The sequence below is a fragment of the Marmota marmota genome, unplaced genomic scaffold (assembly GCF_001458135.2).
Source record: "Marmota marmota marmota unplaced genomic scaffold, marMar, whole genome shotgun sequence".
NCBI classification, from domain to species: Eukaryota; Metazoa; Chordata; class Mammalia; order Rodentia; family Sciuridae; genus Marmota; species Marmota marmota.
In genome coordinates this window covers 49,476,293-49,500,123 of record NW_025999853.1, presented here as the reverse complement: position 1 = coordinate 49,500,123, position 23,831 = coordinate 49,476,293, and the positions used below count along the sequence as shown (strand labels likewise).

Here is a 23,831-nt window from a genome sequence, read left to right as displayed (position 1 = left end):
TGGGGAAAAGGTGAGATGGTGATGATTTCTGCCCTGAGACAGAGAGCCCAGAGCCCAAGAACAGTGGGCCAGAGTTTGGGGGAAAGTTGGAAAGAGCCTTGTACTGATATTGAAATGTTGCATGTTGCAAAGGCAACCCCCCCTGGGGATCAGGAAAGCTGTAGATCCCTAAATCCTTATTGGACCAAGGCTTTTTTTTTTGCCTTTTTTTTTTCTGGCAGGGGAGGGAATCCTTCAGTTCCATCCCATATCAGGCTGAATCTTCTAGCCTTCAGGCTCCTTAAACCTATCCCCCACCCTTCCAAGCACGGAAGGCTTTTTGTGGGAGGAGCCTGGGATTGTTGACTAGGGCTAAAGCCAAGCCATGTTAGCACTTCCTGAGCGTGTCCATCACACTGGGCTGGGGGCCAATAACAACAGAAGTGAGAGACTGCTTCCTCCCTAATAAGGGAAGGAATGAAGCTTCTACTTCTAAAGGATAAAGATACAAAATCTCTATGTTATGGGCATGTCCTTCCAAGTCTCAAGCAGCTATTTTTAGGGCAGGTGAGAGTCTCTGCTGCTACAGCAGTGCCCAGTCCTGACAGCTCGTCTGCCTTCAGTGGAGAACCGCACAGTGTCTGTAGGCCTTGTAGTTTGCAAAGTGCCTCTCCAGCCCCATGAATGGTGAATGCCCCTGTGAGGGACTCTAGGAATGCTACCCCCAGCCCGATCCCCCTGCCTAACAGTCACAGGTAAGAGAACACAGAGGCATCCACAAGATGGAACTGAAAGCAAATTAATTTATAAAAAAAGAAAAAAAAAAAAAAAGAAAAAAGAAAAAAAAAAAGGGAAGAAAAGAGAAAATTTACAGAAAACTTTGAACAGAAGAAAGGTGCCAAGATGCACAGGAAGAGAAACATGGGGACATGAGGAACAAAGGGCCTGGTAGGAGGAACCAAGAACTGGTGTAGAGCCTGGAATCCCACTTGCCTCCATATCAAGGGGCAGGGGGAGGAGGGGGCACCTGGAATGGGGAGGCACTGGAATCCAGGGAGCGAAGCCAAGCTGTGATGTTCCCAAACCTGGGTCCTCATCTGGAGAAACCCTATTAGTGAGGTCTGCCAGTCTTGGTGGGAGAGGGCAGAGTTTGGGAGTGCCCCAGCCAAGTCTTAAGAAGGAGGTGCTTAAGTGCTTTTCGAAATCTTCAGGTTTTAAAAAGTTCCCATTGTCTTACAGCTCCCCCTTCCATACCTCGTAGAAGCTTATGGATACAACTCGGAGAAGGGAGGAAGAACAGCTCCTAGCGCCCTTTCTTCTTCTTTTACCTACCACAGGAGTCCCCCCCAAAATTATTTACCCACCAAATACACATACGCTGACATCAACTAAGCAGGTGACTTTTAAAACAAACACGAAACTGACATTCAGAGGGAAAGGGATCAGTGGCTGAGTTAGGGCGGCCTAATCAGCCACACTGAGGAAGCAGGAGAGAATGGGTACGAATGATCAGGCAGTGGGTGAGGGGAGCTGACTCAGTTATTCCCAAGGGGCTTGGGGCGAAAGGTTTGGAACCTTACTCCATCCCCAGAGCTCCCCTTAGAACCATAATTTCCCTTTCTTAAAACTTACCCTCCCCCCTCAAAAAAGTGTAAAAGTTGGTTGTTTTTTAGTGAGCTAAAGGGAGCTCCAATGTGGCTTTTTAAAATCTTCCTTTTGAAGGGCTTAATTTTTTTTTATCTGTAAAAAAATGCAGTAGTTTTGAGGGGGGTGCACCCTTAGAAGTGGTTAAGTAGAACCTTGTATAAACACCCTTCCCCGGCCCTTCCTTCCTTTGAGGGCAGCAATCCCATCCCATCCTCTCTCCCAGACATTAGAAACATCTTTTAAACAGAAGTCCTTGAATAATCCAATATAAAAGTACATGCCTCTGCTGGGCATGGAAGGGGCTGTGGAGGGGCAGGAGGAGCTTTCCTTACGTAGTGATGAACTCTCCAGCTGGGGAAGGGTCCCAGTGGGGAAGGGCTGTTCCTGGAACTGTGATCTCCGTGGGGGGCAAGGGGGAGAGATGTCTGGCTGGATCCTCACTGTGGAGGTGGTACAGGGGTGACTGTCCCTGGACTTGGGGCCGTGGGGTCTGGAGGCAGGGGAGTGCCTGGGTCTGTGGAGAAAAGGAAGAGGAATCAGTTGGGATAAGCAGTTGAGAGGGATATAGACCCAGGTTCCACATACAACCAACCAGGCAGGGCATGCAGTGGGTGGGTAGATGAATGAGGTACCCACAGTGTACAACTTCCTTTTCCCAAAACCCTCTTCTACCTCACCATTGGAAAAACTGATAATACCCTAAGTCATCTTCTTGCCCCAAAAGGAACTCTAAATGGGGCATTGAATGTGATGGGAACAAGCCAAGGGATGCTAATCATCATGCAAACAGACAGCTGTGTTTCAAGTTTACGACTGAGATGCTCTCTGCCACAGGACTCCTCCGTGACCCACCAGTGAAAGGCCCCAACGTCATCCCAGAGTTGGCAGCTGCCAGGTTGGGGAATGGTAGAGGACAGCCAGAAAGGCCCTTCCTCCTGCATTCTAATTTTACCAGAATATTCAAAAAAAGATTGTGGAAATTCTAGTACCTGACCCCTTCCGCACCAACCCTCCCTCCCTCCATGTGGACCCCTCTCCCTCACCCTTCTCCCCTCTTAGCCCCTTCTCACCTGGCAGTGGGCTGGCACTGGGCAGGAGGTTGCCCTGAACAGCTGCCACAATGGCAGGGCTCTGGGCTGCGGCGGATTCGAGCCCCGGCCCGAGAGGCAAGGAAGATGGCATGGTGGTGGTCGCCGGCAGGTTAGGATGTAGAGGGTTCGCCATGGACACAGGCAGGTTAGGTGGGGGGAGTGTGCCCGGGGCGAACGGGAGATGGTGATGATGCCCATGCAGGTTAGGAGGAGGGGGGAAGGTTAATACTGATGGAGTCAGCTAGACTACCAAATGGGATGATGGATGGAGCAGGAGGAGGAGGAGGCGGCATGCCAAAAGGCAAACCCAAAGGAGCATTACCCGCCACGCCTGGGTGCCCGCTGCCTGGCACTGCCCCTGGCATCATTGAGGGAGGAGTTTGTTGGTTGGGGAACGGTGAGGGGCCTGGCAATGAAGAGAGAGGAAGGTTAGAGGAGTAAAATCTCACTCACCTATTCACTTTCACAACAAGGACACTCTAGCCACTGCTTGGTGCCACGTTCCATTTTCCTGACACTAGAATAAAGGGTAACTCTTAGAACAAAATTCCAAAGGTCTGGGTTTGGGGAGAAATGCCTGCTGGCTTAAGGACATAATAGAAGTAGGACCATCTATAGGAAAAAGCTAATCCATTATCTCTAGGCCCATCATGTCTTCCCTCTGTGGGCAACTGTAATGTTCACCTGGCTCCTAGGGAGCCAGTTCCCAAACCTACCACTTACCATGGGGTCCAGGGGGGGGTACCCCTGGTGGGACTGCCCCAGGCTGGGGGGCTCCAGTTGGTTGTGGCTGCTGTGGCCCTGCTGTTGGTCCTGCCTGCCCAATCTGTTCAGAAGGGCCCAAGCTTCCAGGAGGGGCCCCACTGCCAGCAGGAGCAGGGGCCACAGAGGCTGAAGCCACAGCTAGGCCATGAACTGTGGGTGGCCCAGCAGCCCCTGAGGGGGGTATGGGCTGGGAGCCTGGAGGCAGGGTTGGTGGTGGCTGCTGCTGCTGTTGGTGCATCTGCTGGAAGTGCTGCTGCCGTGCCCTCATCTCCGCATACTTCAGCTGCTCCATGTGGAAGGCTTGTCGGTCTGCTAGGAGCTGCTGCCTCTGATACTCCAGCTGCCAGTGGCAATTCAATGTTGTTATTGGCTTTTCATATGACCCCTAGGCAAATGTCTCACCCTCTGCTTTCTCAAAGACCCCATCTCCATGCTGGTGCTTCCCCAAATCTAACCCTTGTGCTTCCTCTGTCCCTCCCCATTTCACCTCCTATAAATTCCATGACCTTTTTTGTCTCCTTGCTGCCCACATCACTTCTTACTGCATTCTAGTCACTCTGGTGGTAGCCCTGGCTCATTTCAGCTCCCAAACTTTTAACTTAATTTTAACTTGATTTGGAAAATGTTTCCAGTTCTTGTCAACTGAAGTTCTTTTCTTCCTCCAAAATTGGCTAGAAACTTACTATTTTTAAGAAGCCATCCGAGCTCAATTCACTAGCCTCTGAGCTTTGACTTTTTTTCTGTGATTTCTCAGGCTTATATACTGTATACGAAACCTCTCAATTTGAACTGGCCAGATACTTTAAGCATTGTTAACTGTTTCAGATGTCTCCCTATCATACATTTGATGTCTCCAACTAAAATTCTGAGGGTAGGATCCCTATCTTCTATTTCTTTTAAAGTCCTTTCAGAAACAAATTGGTTCAATAACCTGTCTGGCCCATTCCCTTTCCAAGTTCATGTTTTGAATCTGAAATCCCCAACCTCTCATCATCTCTCCAACCCATTCAATAACTTGACAAAGATTTATTGAGTCTACTATGGGGCAAACCAAACTCTGTTCTAGGACCTGGAGATGCAGTAACCAAAAAGCCTGACTGGCATCTCTGTTCCATGGAGCTGACTTTTGTAGGACCTCAGTCTACAGCTTCATGTATGAGGCCACTTTTCCTTGATTGCCTGAGACTGGCTCTCTCTGCCTTGACCTGCTGCTCTCCCTTTTGCTTTAGAGCCTTGTCATTCTCAGGCTTTCTACCCTACTGTTTCTCCCTCTCCCTCTCTCCTCCTTTTTCTCTCTCACACCCAGTTCAGTCTCTAGATGTGGTTCCAAGCTCCTGATGACCCCCTAGGGGAGGCTACTCACTGCTTCCCGCTCCCGGTCCATTATTGTCTCCAGCTCCTCAAAGTGTCGAAGTTTGATCTCCAGTTTTTTCATCTGGGTCTCCACCAGCAGGGCCACCAAAGATTTGATCTTTCTTTCCTCAACAGCAGCCAAGTGCTAGACAAGGAGGGGTGGTATAGTATGTCAAGGGGAGAACCTAGCTGCAGACGTTTCTGGGGAGACAGGGTAGGGTGGATGCTGGTAGGTTTAAGAATGAACTTGGCTGGGCATAGTGGCATATGCCTATAATCCGAGCGACTCAGGAGGCTGAGGCAGGAAGGTCACAAGTTTAAGGCCAGCATTAGCAATTTAGTGAGACACTATCTCAAAATAAAAAATAAAATGAATTGAGTATGTAGCTTAGTGGCAAAGCACTCCTAGGTTAATCTCCAGTACCAAAACAAACAAACGAACAATCCCACCCTAATTTCTGTGGTCACAACCCAGGCTTGATTTTTTTTTTTTTTTTTTTAAAAACAGCGTGAAGAGGGGCTGGGGTTGTGGCTCAGCGGTGGAGTGATTGCATCACATGTGTGCAGCCCTGGGTTCAATTCTCAGCACCACATAAAAATAAATAAATAAAATGAAGGTATCGTGTCCAACTACAACAACAAAAAAATAAATCTTAGAAAAAAAAAACCAGCATGAAGAAAAATAGAGTGATAAGGATAAGACAAAGTCAAATGCAGAGCTGGAAACAGGCCCAATATTAAGAGCTTTAAAATGCTTAGAGTAGAGATGACTAACTCTCAGAATAAAACGGAAAATAAAATTGTTTAAGGGATGAGCAAGGAAGGACTTCCTCTAAGCGAAATGATTAGAGAAGTGGGCCACTTCTTCTCAGGATCTTTGGGAACTGGTCTCACCTTGGCCTTCACTGCAGCGGCAGCCAGAGCAGCAGCGGCAGCAGTGGAGAGGTTACCCTCACCAATATCCCGTTCCACCTTTGTCTTCCTTTCCCCCTCCGACTCCACCACTTCCTTTAATATTTCCTCCTGTCCTTCCTTTGGTTCCTTCTCCTTCTCAGAGTCAACTGGACCAGGACAAGAACTGCGTTAGCCCTCTACCTTTACATCTTTTTGTACCCACACCCACCATTCAGGGAGGCTTACCTATCGGGTCCCCATCACTCTTCTCTGACTCCTTCTCACTGTCGCCTTCTTTTCCTTTCTCTTCATCCTTCTTGGGAGCCTCACTTGTTTTCTCCTTTGCTTCCTCCTCTACAACCCCTCCTTCTCGGGGTTCCTGACATCCCAGCAGAAGAAAAGAAAGACATAAGGAGCTGGGGAGACTAGCTCTTATACAAAGGGCCTAGACTGGGGACTGACTTTACTCCTTTTACTTCAGGGGTGATCTGGCTTTAGGAGACTGCCCTTGCCACCAGCTTCCCCATCACCACCAAGCTGTGCCTGGCACCCCCTCCCAGCTCGAGGTCAATCCCTCTATACCTTGGGCTCCTTCTTTTCATCTGTGGCCTGGCCCTCTGCCCGTGCCTCATCGGTCCCGCTCTCCTCTGGGCCCAAGGGGAAAGGTAAAGAAAGGGGAGGTGTCAAAGCATGCGAATGACACTTTTCCAACAACCCTTTACCAGCCAAAATCTCAGTGAGAGGACCAGTAGTAGCCAAAGCCCCTAACGTGAAATCCTGGGGAAAATAAAAACCCCACCAATTCTCCCACTGGAATTGTGCCCTGATGCCACGGTGGAGCAGGGACAACATAGGGATGCAAGGTGACTCTGACTCTTGGGAAAAGGGGAGAAACCTAGAAACTTGCCAGGCCTTACCAATGCGCTCAGGCTCATCGGAGGTGGTTCCTGCAATGCCACTGCTTTCCAGACCAAAAGCTGGGTCAGCCTTGCCTGTCACTTTGGCTGCTTCTTCCACTTTCCGAACATGGGCCTCCACCAAGGCTGTGGGCACCTCTTCCTTCATTTTGGAAAACTCTTCTGTAAGACCCAGAGGAGATAAGGCTGAGATGGCCCAGGTGGGCAGTTCTAGCTATCCCTATGAAAGCTTCCTCACAAGCCCAGCTTTTCTTCAAAGACCAGAATAGAGCCTAGACAGGTTCCTAAGCTGAGGTCAGCAGGGCAGCCAAACTTTTGAGGGTTTCAAAGCAAACTAAGAAGGCTGGGTCACCACCACCCCCAAATACCTAGGGCTGACTTTGCAGCTGCAGAAGCGACTCGGGGATCGACGACAGAGGCCAGAAAGGCAACCGTGCTCATAACAGGGTTGCCCGACTGACTGAAGGGGATGGGCTGGTAGGCCAGGGGGCCCAGGGAGGCCTCTGAGTCTTCCAGGTAGGGGTCTTCAATGGGAAGGCGAAGAAAATGCAAGATACATTCGTCCTGCGTACGGCTTCCCACATGCTCGGATACTTTGTTCCAGTCATCCTTGTACATTTCCAGGGCCTGGTGGTAGTGGTGGAGACACAACTCCATTTACTTAGCCACTTTCTCGAAGGTCAAAACCCCCATCCTACTAAGGGCAGCTGGCTTCAAAGCTCTCTGTGTTCTGTTTTTTGAGTACTCTGCTGGGTCCAAAGGGGATCTCCAAGTAGCACTAAGAAAGGATATAAAGTTAGTAAAATGGCTCCAATCCTTGGTCTGGAGCCATTCCTGGGCAGATGCTACGGGTAGTGGGATGCGGGGGACCAGGGCACAATTTTTCTCGGCTCACAGCAGATTCTATAAGCCCTCCTCACTCACAAGCATGACTGGCACCCCAGCCATTTTTGCTTTTGCAGAATTCTCCTTTTCTTGCCCCAATTACCTCCAGGAGTAGCAGGGTTTCCTGTTCTGTCCACTCTCGAGTAGCACTGGCTGCAGCTTTGCTCTACAGGAGAAACATGGACGGGTCAGGAGAGAGGAGCCTGGGACCTGTGGGGAGGAAAGGTCCTCTACCCCAGGTTAGCCACAACTCATACCTTGGAGGGAACATTCTTCTTTGTGTACATGTCTGTGCGCAGTCCAAAGTTCTGCATGTCTGTTGGTTTCTCTTTGCCTTTGTCAGGAAAGTTGAGCATTTGTTGGGAAGCAGAGCTCTGCTATTTGTGGAGGGGAAAGAAAGAGGTGAGTGGAGGTGACCACAGGGAGCCAGGGGCAGACAGAAAGAGAAAACAGACAGAAGGAGCTTCCTTCCCAAAGCCAGGGATGCTCTGGGTGGGACTTCCTCCCTCACTGCTGTAGCTCCTCTGCTCTCATGTCTCTTCTTCCCAGGCAGGGCCCCCCCAATAAAGGGGCAAATAAGAAGCCCAGCGGGGTCTGCACCCCACCTACCAGCTCTGGCTTGCCCTTAGCCGTCTCTGGCACCAGGTCATCCAGCTCTTTGCCCTTCCGCCCAGCCTTGGTATCAGCATCAACCTGGCGGCCCTGGGGGACAGAGCTTGGCGTCATGGAGGCTGGGCAGGAAATGGCCAGGCCAAGGCCCTGGAGGCCTCAAAACCAATGCTGGGCATTCATGGGGGCATTCATGCCACTGTTCCAAGCTCCCTCCATGATTAATTACACAGGTAGTTGGCATGATATTCACTTGAATTCACATGTACCTTTATAGGTTCTCTTAGGAGCTGGACAATTAGGTTCAAATCTTAGATTTGATACTCTGTGACCTTGGGCAAGCCACATAGCCTTTCTCCTCTTAAATTTTGTATTCAGTGAAATGGAAATGTTAAAAAAAAAATGGAGGTGGTAATAATTATGAGGCAAAAATTAAAAAAATGTGGAAAATGACAAAATTTTAAAAGTTCACACAAGTTAATTTTGAGATACTAATTTTGAGACATTTTTCTCTATCTGCTTCATCCCCTACATTAGCCTGTCTGCTTCCTGAGGACACGAAGTGACTCTTCTCCCTCAGCAAGTCCTCATGGCCTTAAATACTGAGGCTGAGGGAAGGTGCTAAACACATGGGGCTGATTCCTGTGGCCCTGTGCATACCATGGAAAAGGAAGAAGCCTCAAAGCACTCCTGAAACATTACCCTATAAACCAGAAAAAGAAAAGTCCAAAGAGACCCAATCTTACCCACCCCTATCCTGTCCCCACAGTCCCTCACCCTACCTGTGGGGTTTTGGGCTGCAGAGGTACCAGCCCTGATGGCGTGTCAGCCAAGACATGGAAGTGAGAAGTGGGTGGAGGCCCCATTGGGGTTGGTCGACTCTCAGCATCCACCTGGTAGTTAATAAGACCCCATTGTTCTAGGAAGGCATGGACCCTATGAGAAGAAAGACAGTCAGTGTTACACAGCATAGTCAGAAAGGTACATGAGGAGGAGGCTGGAGGCCTCTCCCCGTTACCCTGTTCTTTGTTCATTCTATTCCCATCATTCACCAGTGACACCTAAGCACTCACTCTACCCTGGACCCTCCTCCATAGCAACTACCAATTAATAACTAGTAAAACTGAACCACAGGTTGGGGCTGTAGCTTAGTGGTGGAGCACTTGCCTAACATGTGCAAGGCACTGTGTTTGATCCTCAGCACTACATAAAAATAACCAAATAAAAGCATTCTGTCCATTTACAACTACAAAAACAAAAACAAAAACCAAAAAACCCCAAACCACTATCTTTCAGCTACAAACACGTTCCTTCTTTCTCCTTCTATTCTACATTTCCAATCCCTCAAGTCACTTATTCCTCTATCCTGTACTTGGTCTTTCTCTAGAGGTACTCTCCTGCTGGTTCCCCTATGTTTCTTGCAGGCATCTCTAGTTCTGCCAAGACATCCACAGGGAGACATACTCCCATACCCCTTTGCCTCAGCTGCAAGACCTACCTCATGATGGCACAGACGTCACCTGCCAGGTTCCGACGGCAGGCAGTCGAGGTGAGATATTCCTGAGGGTTCAGTCGGTAAGTGTCAATCATGAAGTTTCGATAGGCCAGGTAGCTTACAAGAGACAGAGAAAACAAGAAGAAAAATAAATGCTGGGTGAGGGCTGAAGGGTAGGAAAAATGATAAGAACTAATGACTCAGCTGAAGATGTAGTTCAGTGGTAGAATGTTTGCCTAGCATGTGTGAGGCCTTAGGTTCAATCTGCAACAAGAACAAAACTAAAGACCCATTCTGCATGAGAATGATGGAAAAGAGTAGATTTTTTGAGTCAATAAATACTGGAGTGCCAGTATTTAAACAGTGCCTCTCCACCTCGTGTACAACCACAAGAATGGGAAGTTATATTCCATATATGTATAATACATCAAAATACATTCTACCATCAAGTATAACTAAAAAGAACAAATAAAAAAAATACTGAGTGCCTGCTATATGTTAAATGCAAGGGATTCAAACTTTTTTTTTTTTACTTGTTCTAATTAGTTATACATGACAGCAGAATGCATTTTGATTTATTGTACATAAATGGAGCACAACTTTTCATTTCCCTGGTTGTACATGATGTGGAGTCACACCATAAGAGCAGTCATACACGTACCTAAGGTAATGATGTTCATCTCATTCTACCATTTTTCCTACCCCAGCCCTTTTTAATATTTTACTTAGAGACAGGGTCTTGCTGAGTTGCTAAGTGCCTTGCTAAATTGTGAGGCTGGCTTTGAACTTGTGATTCTCCTGTATCAATCTCCAGAGCTGCTAGTATTAAAGGCATGCTCCACCGTGCCCAGCCTTATTTACTTTTTTGTTTAGGGTACTAGGGATTGAACCTAAGAATGTTCTACAAGTGAGCTACATTCCCACACACTTGTGGTCCTCATGCTTCAGTCTCCCAAGTTGCTAGGATTACAGGAATGCACCACCACACCTAGCTACATCCTCAACCCTTTCTATTTTTTGACACAAGATTTTAATTAAGTTACCATCACATTTGGCTTTGTGGGATTTTTTTAGGTTAATGAACTATTAACTTAGTTATAATTGGGGATGTTTTACCCAACTTTTGAACAAGGAACCTAAAAGTAAGAAAAAGTGCCTTTGTTTCCAAAATCAGATGTTAAAATGAAGTTTTTATCCATGCATCCAGGTCGTCAGCATGATTTCAGAGAAAGAATTTAGGCTTTGAAGTTAGAAAGATTTACATTCAAATCCCCAATCTACTATGATGGTCTTGGCAAATTACTGCTCTTTCTTGAAACTCAGATTCCGCCGCTCTATAAAATGAAATGTCCACTGAGGATTAAAGAGGTCTGTAAAGTACTAGTATAGTGTCTGATATATTGCAGGAGCTCAAAAATTAGTAGCTGTTATAAGGTACAGTGTAAAGTTTGAGAATAAAACCAGACTAAAGGATACGGATTCCGGTTTTACTGACTGTGAACTTACCTGCAAGTGACGTAGATATTTATACCCTAGTTTCCTAATCTGTAAACTGGAGGTAATAACAGTAACCACCTCTGAGGTTAATGTAAAGATTAAATTAGCTGCATGTGGTGGCACACACCTGTAACCAAAACAGCTTGAGAAGCTGAAACAGAAAGATCGTGAGTTTAAAGCCAGCCTCAGCAATGGCAAGGCACTAAGCAACTCAGTAAGACACTGTCTCTAAATAAAATACAAAAATAGGACTGACCGGGCACAGTGGCTCACGCCTGTAATCCCAGAGGTTTGGGAGGCTGAGACAGGAGAATCGTGAGTTCAAAGCCAGCCTCAGAAATTGCACCAAGACGCTAATTAGCAACTCAGTGAGACCCTGTTTCTAAATAAAATACAAATTAGGGCTGGGGATGTGACTCAGTGGCCAAGTGCCCCAAGTTCAATCCTGGGACCAAGAAAAAAAAAAAAAAGATTAAATTAATGGCTGGGTGCAGTGTAGTATGCCTATAATCCAGCAACTCAGGAGGCTTAGGCAGAAGGATCAAAAGTTAGAAATCAGCCTGGGAAAATTAGTGACACTCATCTCAAAATACAGAAAGCCTTTAAGAGGGACTGAGGATAGCCAGGCATGATGGCACACACCTGTAATCCCAGCAATTTGGGAGGCTGAGATAGGAGGCTGGCAAGTTCAAAGTCAGCCTCAGCAATTTAGTGAGGCCCCAGGCAACTTAAAGAGACCCTGTCTCAAAATAAAAAGGGCTGGGGATATGGCTCAGCAGTTAAACACCCCTGGGTTCAATTCATGGTACCAAAAAAAAAAAAAAAAAAAAAAAAGGCTAAGGATGTAGCTCAGTGGTAGAGTGCTTATCTAGCAAGCACAAGGCCCTGGGTTCTATCCCCAATATCTTACAAAAAGGAAAAAACTGGTTGTTTGTGGTGCACACCTGTGATCCCAGTGACTCAGGAGGCTGAGGCAGGAGGACCACAAGTTGGAGGCCAGACCCCGCCTCCAAGTTAGGTGTGGTAATGCATACCTGTAATCCCAGCGATTTGGGAGGTTGAGGTAGGAGGATTACAGGTTCAAAGACAGCCTGGGCAATTTAGCAAGACACTTTCTTAAAAAATAAAAAGGGCTAGAGATGTGGGCCAGTGGTAGATCCCCTGGCTCTCATCCACCTCATCATATATCTATTCTGAAGTATCCACAACCTCGGAAGATTGCCAAATCTCATCTAAAGCCAGTTTGACATAGCCAAACCTTAAAGGAGATAAATCCTCCTGAGCCCCAAGCCTGTACTTTACATATTTCTCTCTCAGAGAGCACTCTTCATCTCTTAATTCACAGATTGGTCTTCCCTTGGTTCCTTCTCTTGTTTTTCCTAGCAAAATATACTCTCATATGGGCTGGGGCTACGGCTCAGTGGTGGAGGGCCTGCCTTGCATGCGTGAGGCACTGGGTTCGATTCCTCAGAACCACACAAAAATAAATAAATAAAGATATTGTGTCCATCTACAACTAAAAAAAAAAAAAAAAACTATTCTCAGAGACAGCCTGATAATAAACATTTACCCTTTAGTCAAAGCTATTGCCTATGCTACGGTTATACATGATTTTTGGATTTAAAAGCTCTGTACCCTGTACAGAATTTGAAGCACTGGAACAGGCATTTGTTTTACACAGAAGAATACACTTTAAAATCCATCATCCTTAGGTAAACCCTTCTAAAGAACATGCATCTAAGTGCTGGGCTACAGCAGGTATCATGTTTTCATAAGCTTAGCACAATGCCTGAGGTAGATGAAGTTCAAGAAAAGTTTGCTTAACTGAACAGTCTGGATAAGGAAGGATGAATGGGGATAGGAAGAAGAAAAAAATCATGAGTTGAAATTTCCTTACATCTCTGGAGTCTTGGACTTATTCTTGCCGTTAAAGAACTCAGGGAGAGCCCTCCGCTCAATGGCATGAACACTGCAAGAGAAGGCAAGATAGATTCAGAAGGTGCCGGGGGGAGGGAGAAAAGTCCAAAAAGGAGGAAAAGTCTACAAGGTGGGGAGGCAAACAGTTCAAAACTAGGAAGAAATGAGAAACTTGAGAATTTTCAAGAAACCAGGAGCTTTTCTAAAACTGAAGCACACCCTGGTCTATCTCATGGAAGAAAATATTTGTTTGGATAAGGCAGGGGGAAAAAACAACCCACTGACCCCTGGAAGAAGGAAAATAAGAACCTAATGATAATACCTGTTGTAATCAAACCAGGCAGCATAGCTAGGAATGATGATGTGGTGGGTCTGCTCAGTCACATTGTCCTCATGCAGGTCTGGATTCTTGGTCTGCTCCCCCTTGTTCCCCGTACTGCTTTCATCCTCATCCTATGAGTATGGAGGCTGCTGGACACAACATTCCCACTTCCCCCCAGCAACCCTTTGCTGTTCCCACAGCCCAGGAATGTGGACACTGAGAATGGGTGATAGGTTGAGCATAATGGGCCCCAGGACATGGAAGGGGTAAGAGTTTTGAGCAACAGCTAGGATTAGTCTATGGTGGTAGAAGGAACTTATAATCACAAATCAGAATCACATAGAGAGGTAGGGCCTCTCTAAACTGGCTCCACCTTGCCCGTGGTCTCCATGCCTTCATCCTCCTGCTCATCTGAAAGAGAAAGAGAGCAAGATGTAAGGCTGGAGCCTACTAAGGGGCAGGAGGGTCCTAATGGAAAACCTTGTCAGGTTAGGGGAAGGTGGCAGCTGAGCCCTACTGGAGCCTCGTGCCTGCCTTGCTGCAGCTCCCATCTTACCTAGGTCAGTCATGGTGCCTCCTTTGACTGGGGCTGACTCCGAGTCCTTCTTAGTATTGACTGCCAGAAGAAAAAGTCATTTTATCAGACACTGCCAAAACCAATATCTTATCCTCCACTGTTAATAGTTCTAGAGATCTCACTTTCTCTTAATAATTTTCTCCATTTGATCACAAAATATACTAACGCCCTCTGGTTACAATCAATCTAGAGCTTGAAACTCACTTGCTACTTTACTCATGTCTTCAACCAAAAATTCAATTAACTTCTTTATCTATGTATACGTAAAAGTCATTCTTGTCTTTGATAGATCCTTATCTCTATCACTTATATATCTATAAACTCACTTTTGTTTTTTTTTCTTTGGTACCAGGGATTGAACTCAGGGGCACTTAACCACTAAGCCATATCCTCAGCCCTATTTTGTATTTTATTTGGAGACAGGGTCTCATTGAGTTGCTTACCACCTTGCTTTTGCTGAGGCTGGCTTTGAACTCGTGATCCCCCTGCCTCAGCCTCCTGAGCCTGTGGGATTATAGGCACATATCACCCTGCACCCGGCTAAACTCACTTACTCTTAATGGACTGAGACAGAGTCTGAACAAAGTCACTCTGTAGGGGAATAAGTGGTTAGATCTTAAAACTTTTTTTTCTCACCTTTCTTTTTTTTTAATTTCTTTTTTTTTGTGGTGCTAGGAACTGAACTCAAGGTCTTGCACATGCTAGGCAAACACTACCACTAAACCTTATCCCCTGCCTACTAATTGTGATCCTGTGATCTTGACTATCCCCGCTCTATTTTTTTTGGTTCAGGGGATTGAACCCAGCCTCATGCGTGATAGGAACATGCTCTACCACTGAGATACACCCCCAGCCAGACCTCAAACATTTCTGAAAGCAGAGGAGTTTCATAAACTAAATTTATAGACAAAATCTTGGGACAAAACATAGATACAGAGGTGAGTTGATCTGAGGAGGGAAGAAGTGGGGAATACTTCTCTCTCAGCAACTTTCCAAACTCTATCCCTCAGATATATTTCTGGAATACTTGGGGCTAGTCTATGGAATACAGATTATAAACCAGTATTATAGAGCAATGGTATCCAAAGTTGGATTCTCCGGTAGGACACAAAAGATGATCCACTTTAGGATCACCTATAGGAAGAAACTATTAGAACTTGTCTTTACCTTTGTTTTTATTATCCTTTACATTTTTCCATTTTTTAAAAAAATTATTTTAGTTGTAGATAGACACAATACCTTTTCTTTTTTTTATAGAGGGTTTTTTTTTTTTAAGAGAGAGAGAGAGAGAGAGAATTTTAATATTTATTTTTCGGCAGACACAACATCTTTGTTTGTATGTAGTGCTGAGGATCGAACTCAGGCCGCACGCATGCCAGGCGAGCGCGCTACCGCTTGAGCCACATCCCCAGCCCCTTTATTTTCTTTACCTTATTTTATTTTTTTATGTGGTACCAAGGATTGAACCCAGTGCCTCACTTGTGTGAGGCAAGCGCTCCACCACTGAGCTACAACCCTAGTACCCACTTTTCCATTTTTCAAGATAATATTTGCATGTGTTTTATAATGGTTCCAAAGTAGTGGCTTAATAGTACATGTAAGGGCTAGTGATGTAGCTCAGCACTACAGTATATGCCTAGCACATGTGAGGCCCTGGATTTGATACTCATGATTGCACCAAAAAAAGAGAGAGTTTGTGTGTGTGTGTGTGTGTGTGTGTATTTGGAGACAGCTATTACTAGGCACAAAACAAGTCCACAACCATATATGAATGTGAAGTGAGAGGATTTTCCATGGTAATGATAACAATTTCAATAACCAGCTAGATTGAAGGGAAAGCAACTTGTAGACTTGGAGCTAAACCTGGGAAATCAGCCCGCTCAGGAGTTTGGCACTGGAGTGGTAGGATAGGGAGTAGGTATGGGTCCCAGGAGCTTGGCTTGGCCTGTACCTGTTTTGGGCAGGGTCACTTCTTCTACATTGGGGACTGGAGAGGGCTCATCCATGTCCTTTGTCAGGTCTTCTTGCTCTTCCTCTCTGTGGCCACGCTTTGACTTAGTGTAAGGTGTTGAGGGACTGAGAATGAAAGAAAATACCTGGTCATCCTTGCACAAAGTGCCCCTGAAAATTGGGGCTCAAGTGAAGGGAAACTAGAGAGAATCCCAAGGGTAGAGCTGAGCACAAACAGAAATCAGTAACTGCAGAGTGATGGGAGATGGCAAAGCCTTTTTATTTGGTGATTAAGACCTCTTTTAAACTTACTGGTGGCTGGGACTAGAACTAACAACTGGGCCCCTAAAAATCTCATCTATTTCTTTCAGTACAGCTGTAGTGTTATGGCATACACAGGTCAGGGCCCGGGGATTATAGAAAGGGATTTATCCATTTTTCCTTTGACATGGTGTGGAAAGAACAGTGAAAGTGGCGACAGGTTAGGGGTCGGCATACCCTTTCTTAGCATTTTTCTTCTTAGCTTCTGGGGTTGGTGAAGGAGAGGGGGAGCGCTTTCTCTTCTTATAATTCCCTCCTTTCTTGTCCCTTCGATCTGAATCTGGGCTATTCACCTGAAGGACAAAGAATTGAGACAAATGTCAGTCTATAATCCTCAGTGAAGATTTGTTTTGAGACTTAGGCTAAGGGCTCCTGGAAAGAATAGAATTTTCACCTCATCTGTCAATGTCTTAGCTGAAATTTTCTTCCGGCGAGAGACAGGGTTTTTGTCATCATTTACTTCATAATCTTCCTCATTCATCCATTCATTGAAGGAGTCTGTGTCTAGGATCCATTTAGCATGAACCTAAAGTACAAAAGCAGACTCTGTTGGAGACAGCCTAGAAGTCACAGCTCTATCTAGCGACCCTTAAGAGGACAGAGCCCTCACTTTACCTCCAGAGTGGTCTGGTCCTAGCATTTTTCCTGGGGTAGGGGGTATAAGAAAAACTCACCTTCCTAGGTTTCTCGGGAGTTGGGGCATCTTCCACAGATGCTTCAATTTCACTGGCTGGGATCCATGTGTCATAACTGCCGGGAAAAATTGAGTGTGAAGTACAATTAATGGAATGGAGTTGTAAAATAGAAAAGTGCAGATTTTTATATTTTTCAAAAAAGTATTGGGTTGTTGGCTTTTTTTGGATACAATTATTTCACAATTAATGTTGGGATTCTTTTCACTATAAAGTAATAGAAGCATACTGTAAAACATTTAAAAAATAGACAACGATGTTTGAGTTGATGGATATGCTAATGATCCTAATTTGATCTGTGTACACTGTATATGTATGTCAAAATAACACATTGTGGCCAGGTGGGGTGGTGCATACCTATAATCCCAGCTACTTAGGAGGCTGAGGCAGGAAGATTACAAGTTTGAGGCCAGTCTGGATGAATGTCTCAAAATAAAATAAAATAAAATTTTATTGTATTCTATGCTATTTCATTCTATCTTTACAAGAGGCTCTTTACCACTGACCTATACCCCGCAACCCTTTTTTTATATTTTATTTAGAGACAGGGTCTCGCTGAGTTGCTAAGTGCCTCACTAAGTTGTTGAGGCTGGTTTTGAATTCCCGATCCTCCTGCCTTGGCCTCCCGAGCTGCTAAGATTACAGGTGTGTGCCCACCATGCCTGGCATCCCCAGCCCTTTTTATTTTTTGATTCAGGGACTCAGTAAATTACCCAGCCTGGCCTTGAACTTGGAACCCTCCTACCTCAACCTCCTAAGCACCTGGGATTATAGGTTTGTACCACTGGGCCTGACTCAAAAAATATATTTTTTAAAGGGCTGTGGTGTAAATCAATGGCAGATTGCTAGCATGTGTCAGCCAGTACTGCAAAACAACAATTACAACAAAAAAACTCTGTATGCCATGGACATGTACAATTGTAATTTATCAACTAAAAGTAGACTTAAAAAATTGAATGATCTGGGTATGGTGGTGTATGCCTATAATCCCAGCAACTTGGAAGGCTGAGGCAGTAGGACTGCAAATTTGAGGCCAGTATCAGCAACTCAGCAAGACCCTAAGCAACTCAGTAAGACTCTGTTTCAAAATAAAAAATAAAAAGGGTTGGAGATGTTTCTCAGTGGTTAAGTGTCCCAGAGTTCAATTCCAGGTACCAAATTAAAACAAAAACAAACAAAAAGAATCAACCTAATATAACTACTCTTGACACTCAGTATACATATTTTTCCTGGAAACACTTTCCTGTACCAATTTGGTTTTACACAATTGTATCATAGTAGATATTATTTTGTTGCAGTTCCTTTGTAATCCTGGGGATAGAACTCAGACCTCATGAGCTATATAAAATCAGCCCCTAGATTTATTTATTTATTATAAGATGGGGTCTTGCTGTGGGGCTTTATGAACTCATGGGTTCAAATAATTCCCTTGCCTTAGCCTCCAGAGTAGCTGGGACTATAAGTCCACACCATTGTGCCTGACTTACATGCTACTTTTTGCCATTATTTTCATCTATAAATTATCCATATTATTTTATATCACCTTAAAGGCCATATAATAGCCCACTGAGTAGATATACAAATTTGTTAAAACATTTTCCTATTGTCAGATTATTTTAACACTTATCAGAAATTATACTGGGGAACTGGGGGTATAGTTCAGTGGTATGGAATTTGCTTAGCTGTTTCCAGAACTCAAGTAAAGAAAACCATCCAAAATACACACACACACAGATAATCATTTCACACATAAAGCTCAAATCCTTTTAGCCTAAGCCTTGTCCAATAAGTCTAAATCTCCCACAAGACAGAGGACTCACATATTAGGTTGGAGAACAAATTAAGTTACCTAAAAATAACCTCCAAAGAGTGCTTTTTTCGCTCTTCAATATGTTCTAGGACTTCTGGTTCTGGCTCTTGTACTTAAACCTGCCCCAGGAACCCATCCTCACCTGTCAGGATAGTAGCCCCAGTGCAGAAGAACCTGCTTATCCCTCTTCATGACTGGTCGTACCCATTCCTCTGGGGATAGAGAGAGAAAAGGGAGACAAGTAAGCTAAAGGGGAACACAAAAAGTAACTCTGGAAAAAGTCTAACTGAGCACTCTCCAGTTGCAGCAGGGGACTTGGTAATAGGAACTTAAGATAGGAAGATTCAGGGCTGAAAAGAGAGAGAAGCCTAGGTGCTACATGGTGATCCTTCACCTCCTAGTACAAGCTGTCCACTGCAGAGGCCAGTAAAACCCAGGTCTTACCTTCTTCTAGGTTCCCTGGGACGGGATACACAACATGGGAGGCATTGTTCTTATCCTCAGTGACTGTTCCCTGAATGGCATAAGGAGAAGCAGATCAATATAGTTCTATTTGAATTAATCTTTAGTGTAAATAAACCAATTTAAGATGTAACCATAGATGTGTCTGCTTAATACTCTGCTTAGAGTGGTATTAAAGTTAGTTCCTAGCACACACCAGTTGAGGGGCAGAGGAAAACACCTGGGATTATGGTTAAAGGAGAAAAATTTAAAAAATATTGCTACAAAAAATACCAATACAGGGTTGGGGCTATAGCTCTGTGGCAGAGAGCTTGCCCAGCACGCGTGAGGCACTGGATTCACTCCTCAACACCACATAAAAATAAACAAATAAAATAAAGGCATTCTGTAAATCAACAACTACAAAAAAATGTTTTAAAAAATACCAATACAAAAAAGTATTGCTATAGATAATCCTCTGAATAGATAATCCACACCGGGGAAATTTTTAAGTTGACTAAATGTTCATATTAATGGCATCTGCTTGTTATTATTTAGTTCTAAAGAACAGAGATTTCATTTGTATGAAATCAGGCAATCTCTAGTTTAGTGGAAGTGGATATTTCTTCCCCCAGGCCAATTCAGTCTCTAGGAACAGTGATCAAAAGTGTCAGCATTGGGAAATGGGAGAAACAGGAATAAAAGGCTCAATACTTTTTTTTTTTTCTTCTAGTACTAGGAATTGAACCCAGGGCCTCATGAATGCTAGGCAAGAACTCTTAACACTGAATTACATCCCCAGCCCAAGCTCAATGCTTTAACTCTAGTCTTTGCCAAGTAGAGAAATCCACCTATGTAGTAGAAAGTGGTATTTAAGTGTTGCTTTTTTTTTGACAATTAAAAAGTATTTTTAATTAACATTACTTCCTACGATTTCTTTCTTTATTTTTGATTTGTTCTTTTTAGTTATATATGACAGTAGAATGTATTTTGACATATTGTAGATGGAATATAACTTTCCATTTTTGTGGTTGTACATGATGCAGAGTTATACTGGTAGTGTATCATATAAGAACATAGAAAAGTTATGTCCGAGTCATTCTACTGTCTTTTTTGGAGCTGCTTCTTGATATGGAAAATAGTAGGAAAAGAGTCATGGAATTTCTGAAACCTCTCCTGACCTGCCACTCACCTGGTGTCTCTTGATAATGTCCTTTAATTTCCCCAGCAATTTAGGCTCAATTTCTGGGCACAGAAAAATGTTAGGTCGAGACAGGCAATTATTCTGTGGGATGAAGAAATAGATGAGATGAGGTTATGCGGAAGGAGTCCTTTGGATTCTCACTGAGGGAAGATGATGCATGGGGAAGGTTCGTGAGTATTACCTGTACCAAAGACTTCTCAATGGTCATGAACATTTCTACATTGCGGTCCATGCGTGATGGATTCTGGAAATCGTAACGCCGCCTTGTGAAGAGACAATAATCTAGTGAGTGATATAGCTCATGTCTGGGGATAAGGTGAGGGTATGTAACTCCTTAACATGGGAAATTAGGAGGTACTCTTGGTCACAGATGTTGCCAAAAGAACCCGAGATCTGGGATTCCTGATCTCAACTCCATAAATCCTTCTATACTTAGTCTAAAAGAGTGAAGAAAAGCTTGAGATACCAACCTAAGAATCTCTCTTTCTCTATAACATACATGCTGAGATACACACATAGACACACCCACATTCACTCTTGGAATCTCTTTTTGCTCTGGCTCCCAACTATTTTTCTGACTGATCTAACAAAATAAGAGACACATAGCATTTCTACCTATGTTCCCCCACCCCAGAAAGACCCCAGGGAATTGAAATAGGAGTTTCTCTTTAATCTAAATATAAGAAGCATAGAGATAAGGCATCTCACCATCCCTGGTCACTCTTGAATTTGTAGGCAGCTGCAAGTATGTGGCATAAGGAGCCTCCTGCTTTGAAATCTAGGAAACATTTGATCTATAAAATCCAGACAGGGAAGAAGTATATGAGAGTTAAATTGTAAATTCTCTTTATCACTTAAAAATCCTTTCTCAAAATCCCATGTTGAGGGCTGAGGTTTTGGCTCAATGGTGGAGCACCTGCCTAGTACATGTGAGGTACTGGGTTCAATTATTTTTATGTCAGTACCACATAAAAAATAAAATAAAGGTATGGTGTCACCATGTGGACACCATCAACAACTAAAAAATATTTTAAAAAATTCATGTTGAACTGATCTCCCTCTTAAAGCTGGAATTATTTAACCCTTGAGACAATATAAAGGGTTATATGGCCTAGAAGAGAAAGAAACCAATGTATACAAAGCACCACCTTGTGCCAACCACTTTACTGGGTTACCTCATTTACTATTGCAGAAATCCTATAAGTAAGTATATTAATTCCATCTAGAGATGAAGGAACCAAGACACACAAAGGTTGCTCAAGATCACTGAGCCATCAAATGGCAAAGCCAAGATTTGAACACAAACCTGTGCAAATTTCAATCTTAAACCCTTTTAACTATATCAAGAGATGCAAGGTAACTTGTTACACAACTATTACTAAGGGAATAGTAAACTGGGGACAAGGCCAAACCACCATACCCTGACCAAGGATAGAGACTGTAATAGGTAACAACCCCAATTTTAAAAATAATGAAAATTTCAAATATTTTCACAAATACAATTCCCTCTCCTATTTGGAGGGCTGATCTCCTTTTTTTGCACTCACCGGCAGTTTAGTGAGCGGTGCATTGCTGACATGTTTGCCAAAAACTTCTTCCTGAAATTGTAGCAACTGTACGACCAGACTAGACAGGGACTTGTTAGTAGGTGGTTCAGCTTGTATATACTGGGAAAAGGCAGAGAAAGGAAAGAAAAATAGACCCAGATAATGGTTTATCATCTCCCATATTTCTTCCCCAGGGGCTCTGGAAGACTCTGGGGCATAGAAAATGGTGTCTTTCTCTTCCAAAGAATATGGTAGAAAGGAGACCCTAGAAACCTTTAACCAGAAAACTGGATTCTGCTGCTACTAGCCTAGGCTGCCAGGATTGGATGCTGACAGTAAGGAAAGCGTCCTACTCTTCCTCAGCTACACCCTGAAATTGGAGTTGCAGGATCCTGTTATCTTGGCATCTGATCTCCAGCCAACAGCACAGAGGGTTGTAAAATTCTAAAACTATTAAGTTCAGGCCAGAGAAGCAACACCCCTTAGATGCTCTAAGTGAGGACAACAGTGTATTTCTTAGGGGAACTTTGAGAATGCAACAATTACCCTTACCATGTAGTCTAAAGAAAAAGAAGCAAGGAAGTAAGGTAGGTCAAGCTGAGTGAGCTTGTGCATTCTGCTTCTGCTAGACCTGGGCATAAATGTCTTCCTAGGCCCTCCTAGCTGGGAAGGACTATCTACTCCCAAGCCTGATGAGGAGATGTCTATCCTGAGGAAGCTATATCCAAGACAAGCAACCTTGGGCCTTCTTAAAAACTTCCCTATCATACTACATAGCATCCTAGCCTTCTGTTCTAATTTAAAACTCAGGAGACTTTCTCTTTACCTATTGACCCTTGTTTCCACTGAGAAAAGGACACCTCTCAGTGGGAGGTATAAAAAGATCTGTAAAGGGAAAGGTAAATGACAAAGAGCTAAAAGCATGAAAGATGAACCAGGTCACAAGCTTTCAATCCCCCCAGGGCTGAGTCTAAACCCCTAGACTGATTGATCTCCCTTCAAAAGGTTAAAGGTTTCAGAAGTCTGGGAACTAGAGCCTCACATTGGGGTACAGACAAGCCACAGCCTGGCAGCTGTTTGTCAGGATTCTGACTCCAGCGAAACCTGGAGGGATATCAGGGGCAGGCTCATAACCAGGATTAGTGTGGAGTTCTCCTAAATCACCCATCACACTTCTGACAGGCAACAAAGCTGGGCAGTAAGAATTGGGGAGCTGAAAAAAGCTAGGAAAAAGAACCCATAACTGGGGACAGTGAGAAGGAAGACAGGCAGGCCATCTACAGAAAAAATCGGGCTTAGACACAAAGAAGGCATCAGGAAGAGGCCTGGTAGAAGACAGGTAAGGTTTCTTAAGCTTTTTTTTTTTTTGTTCACTACTTCATTATCCCCAGTTATGGGGTGGGGGCTGGAGATATAAAGCTTATCTGTGCCTCTGGACCCTAAACCCAAAGCAATGCAAATCTAGGCTGCCGGTGACTTCTTTGTGAAGCCTAGGACTGGTCTTAGAAGGGACCACTGCCCAGAAACTCGGTACCCCTCCCCCTGGGAGGTTTTGTTGCCCTTTAGATGGAGGCGAGGTGGGTGATGAGCCATGGAGACAGGTGATACCCGGGTAGAGACCCTTTCGGCCTGCTCTGTGGCTGTTTACCCTCCTGCTTTCATCATCTCTCTCAGAACATACACAAAGCACCAGGGAGGCCTTAGCCCCGCTGGTACCTGGCTCCGTAGGGAGCCCTGGCGGGCGCAGTGGCGGGTACACTGGAGAGGAGGGGGAAGGCGCCCATTCGGCACCTCGTCCACCCCCGGCCCGCAGTCTCTCTGGGGAAAGCCGTGAAGGCGATGGCTTAAGGGAGGGTGGGCTGCAGGCATCCGACAGTGGAGAAAAACAGGGACAGAGGGCACAGCGGTGGGGGCGGGG

General features: G+C 44.7%; 1 protein-coding gene across 5 annotated transcripts; it reads right to left on the bottom strand.

Moving 5' to 3' along the window:
- Positions 1-1,363: 1,363 nt before the first annotated feature.
- Positions 1,364-22,102, bottom strand: Smarcc2 (SWI/SNF related, matrix associated, actin dependent regulator of chromatin subfamily c member 2). Of its 5 annotated transcripts, none has more exons than XM_048807514.1 (29): positions 21,914-22,102; positions 21,075-21,160; positions 20,548-20,629; positions 20,355-20,447; positions 19,166-19,235; positions 18,864-18,933; positions 16,894-16,969; positions 16,614-16,745; positions 16,397-16,512; positions 15,900-16,024; positions 13,928-13,987; positions 13,745-13,782; positions 13,372-13,502; positions 13,030-13,101; positions 9,639-9,752; positions 8,923-9,076; positions 8,141-8,233; positions 7,789-7,908; positions 7,635-7,697; positions 7,015-7,273; positions 6,647-6,808; positions 6,312-6,376; positions 5,976-6,108; positions 5,730-5,896; positions 4,846-4,980; positions 3,441-3,822; positions 3,040-3,123; positions 2,697-2,762; positions 1,364-2,140 (listed from the first exon to the last, which is right to left on the bottom strand). In XM_048807514.1, the coding sequence occupies exons 1-29, from the start codon at positions 22,085-22,087 to the stop codon at positions 2,064-2,066; spliced, it is 3,399 nt and encodes a 1,132-aa protein (XP_048663471.1). In that variant the 5' UTR covers positions 22,088-22,102; the 3' UTR covers positions 1,364-2,063. The 5 variants fall into 5 exon arrangements, with proteins under 5 accessions (XP_048663471.1, XP_048663476.1, XP_048663484.1 ...); XM_048807519.1 differs by having other exon boundaries at positions 7,789-7,905; XM_048807527.1 differs by lacking the exon at positions 2,697-2,762.
- Positions 22,103-23,831: the final 1,729 nt, after the last annotated feature.

Excerpts from the sequence above, each read along its gene's own strand:
- Smarcc2 (XM_048807514.1), bottom strand. The coding sequence starts at position 22,087 with ATGATAAACCATTATCTGGGTCTATTTTTCTTTCCTTTCTCTGCCTTT. Across the intron at positions 16,746-16,893 it reads CTCCCGAGAAACCTAGGAAG|GTTCATGCTAAATGGATCCT; the intron begins GTGAGTTTTTCT and ends TTTGTACTTTAG. Across the intron at positions 2,763-3,039 it reads CGGGCACCCAGGCGTGGCGG|CCCAGAGCCCTGCCATTGTG; the intron begins GTAATGCTCCTT and ends AATCCGCCGCAG.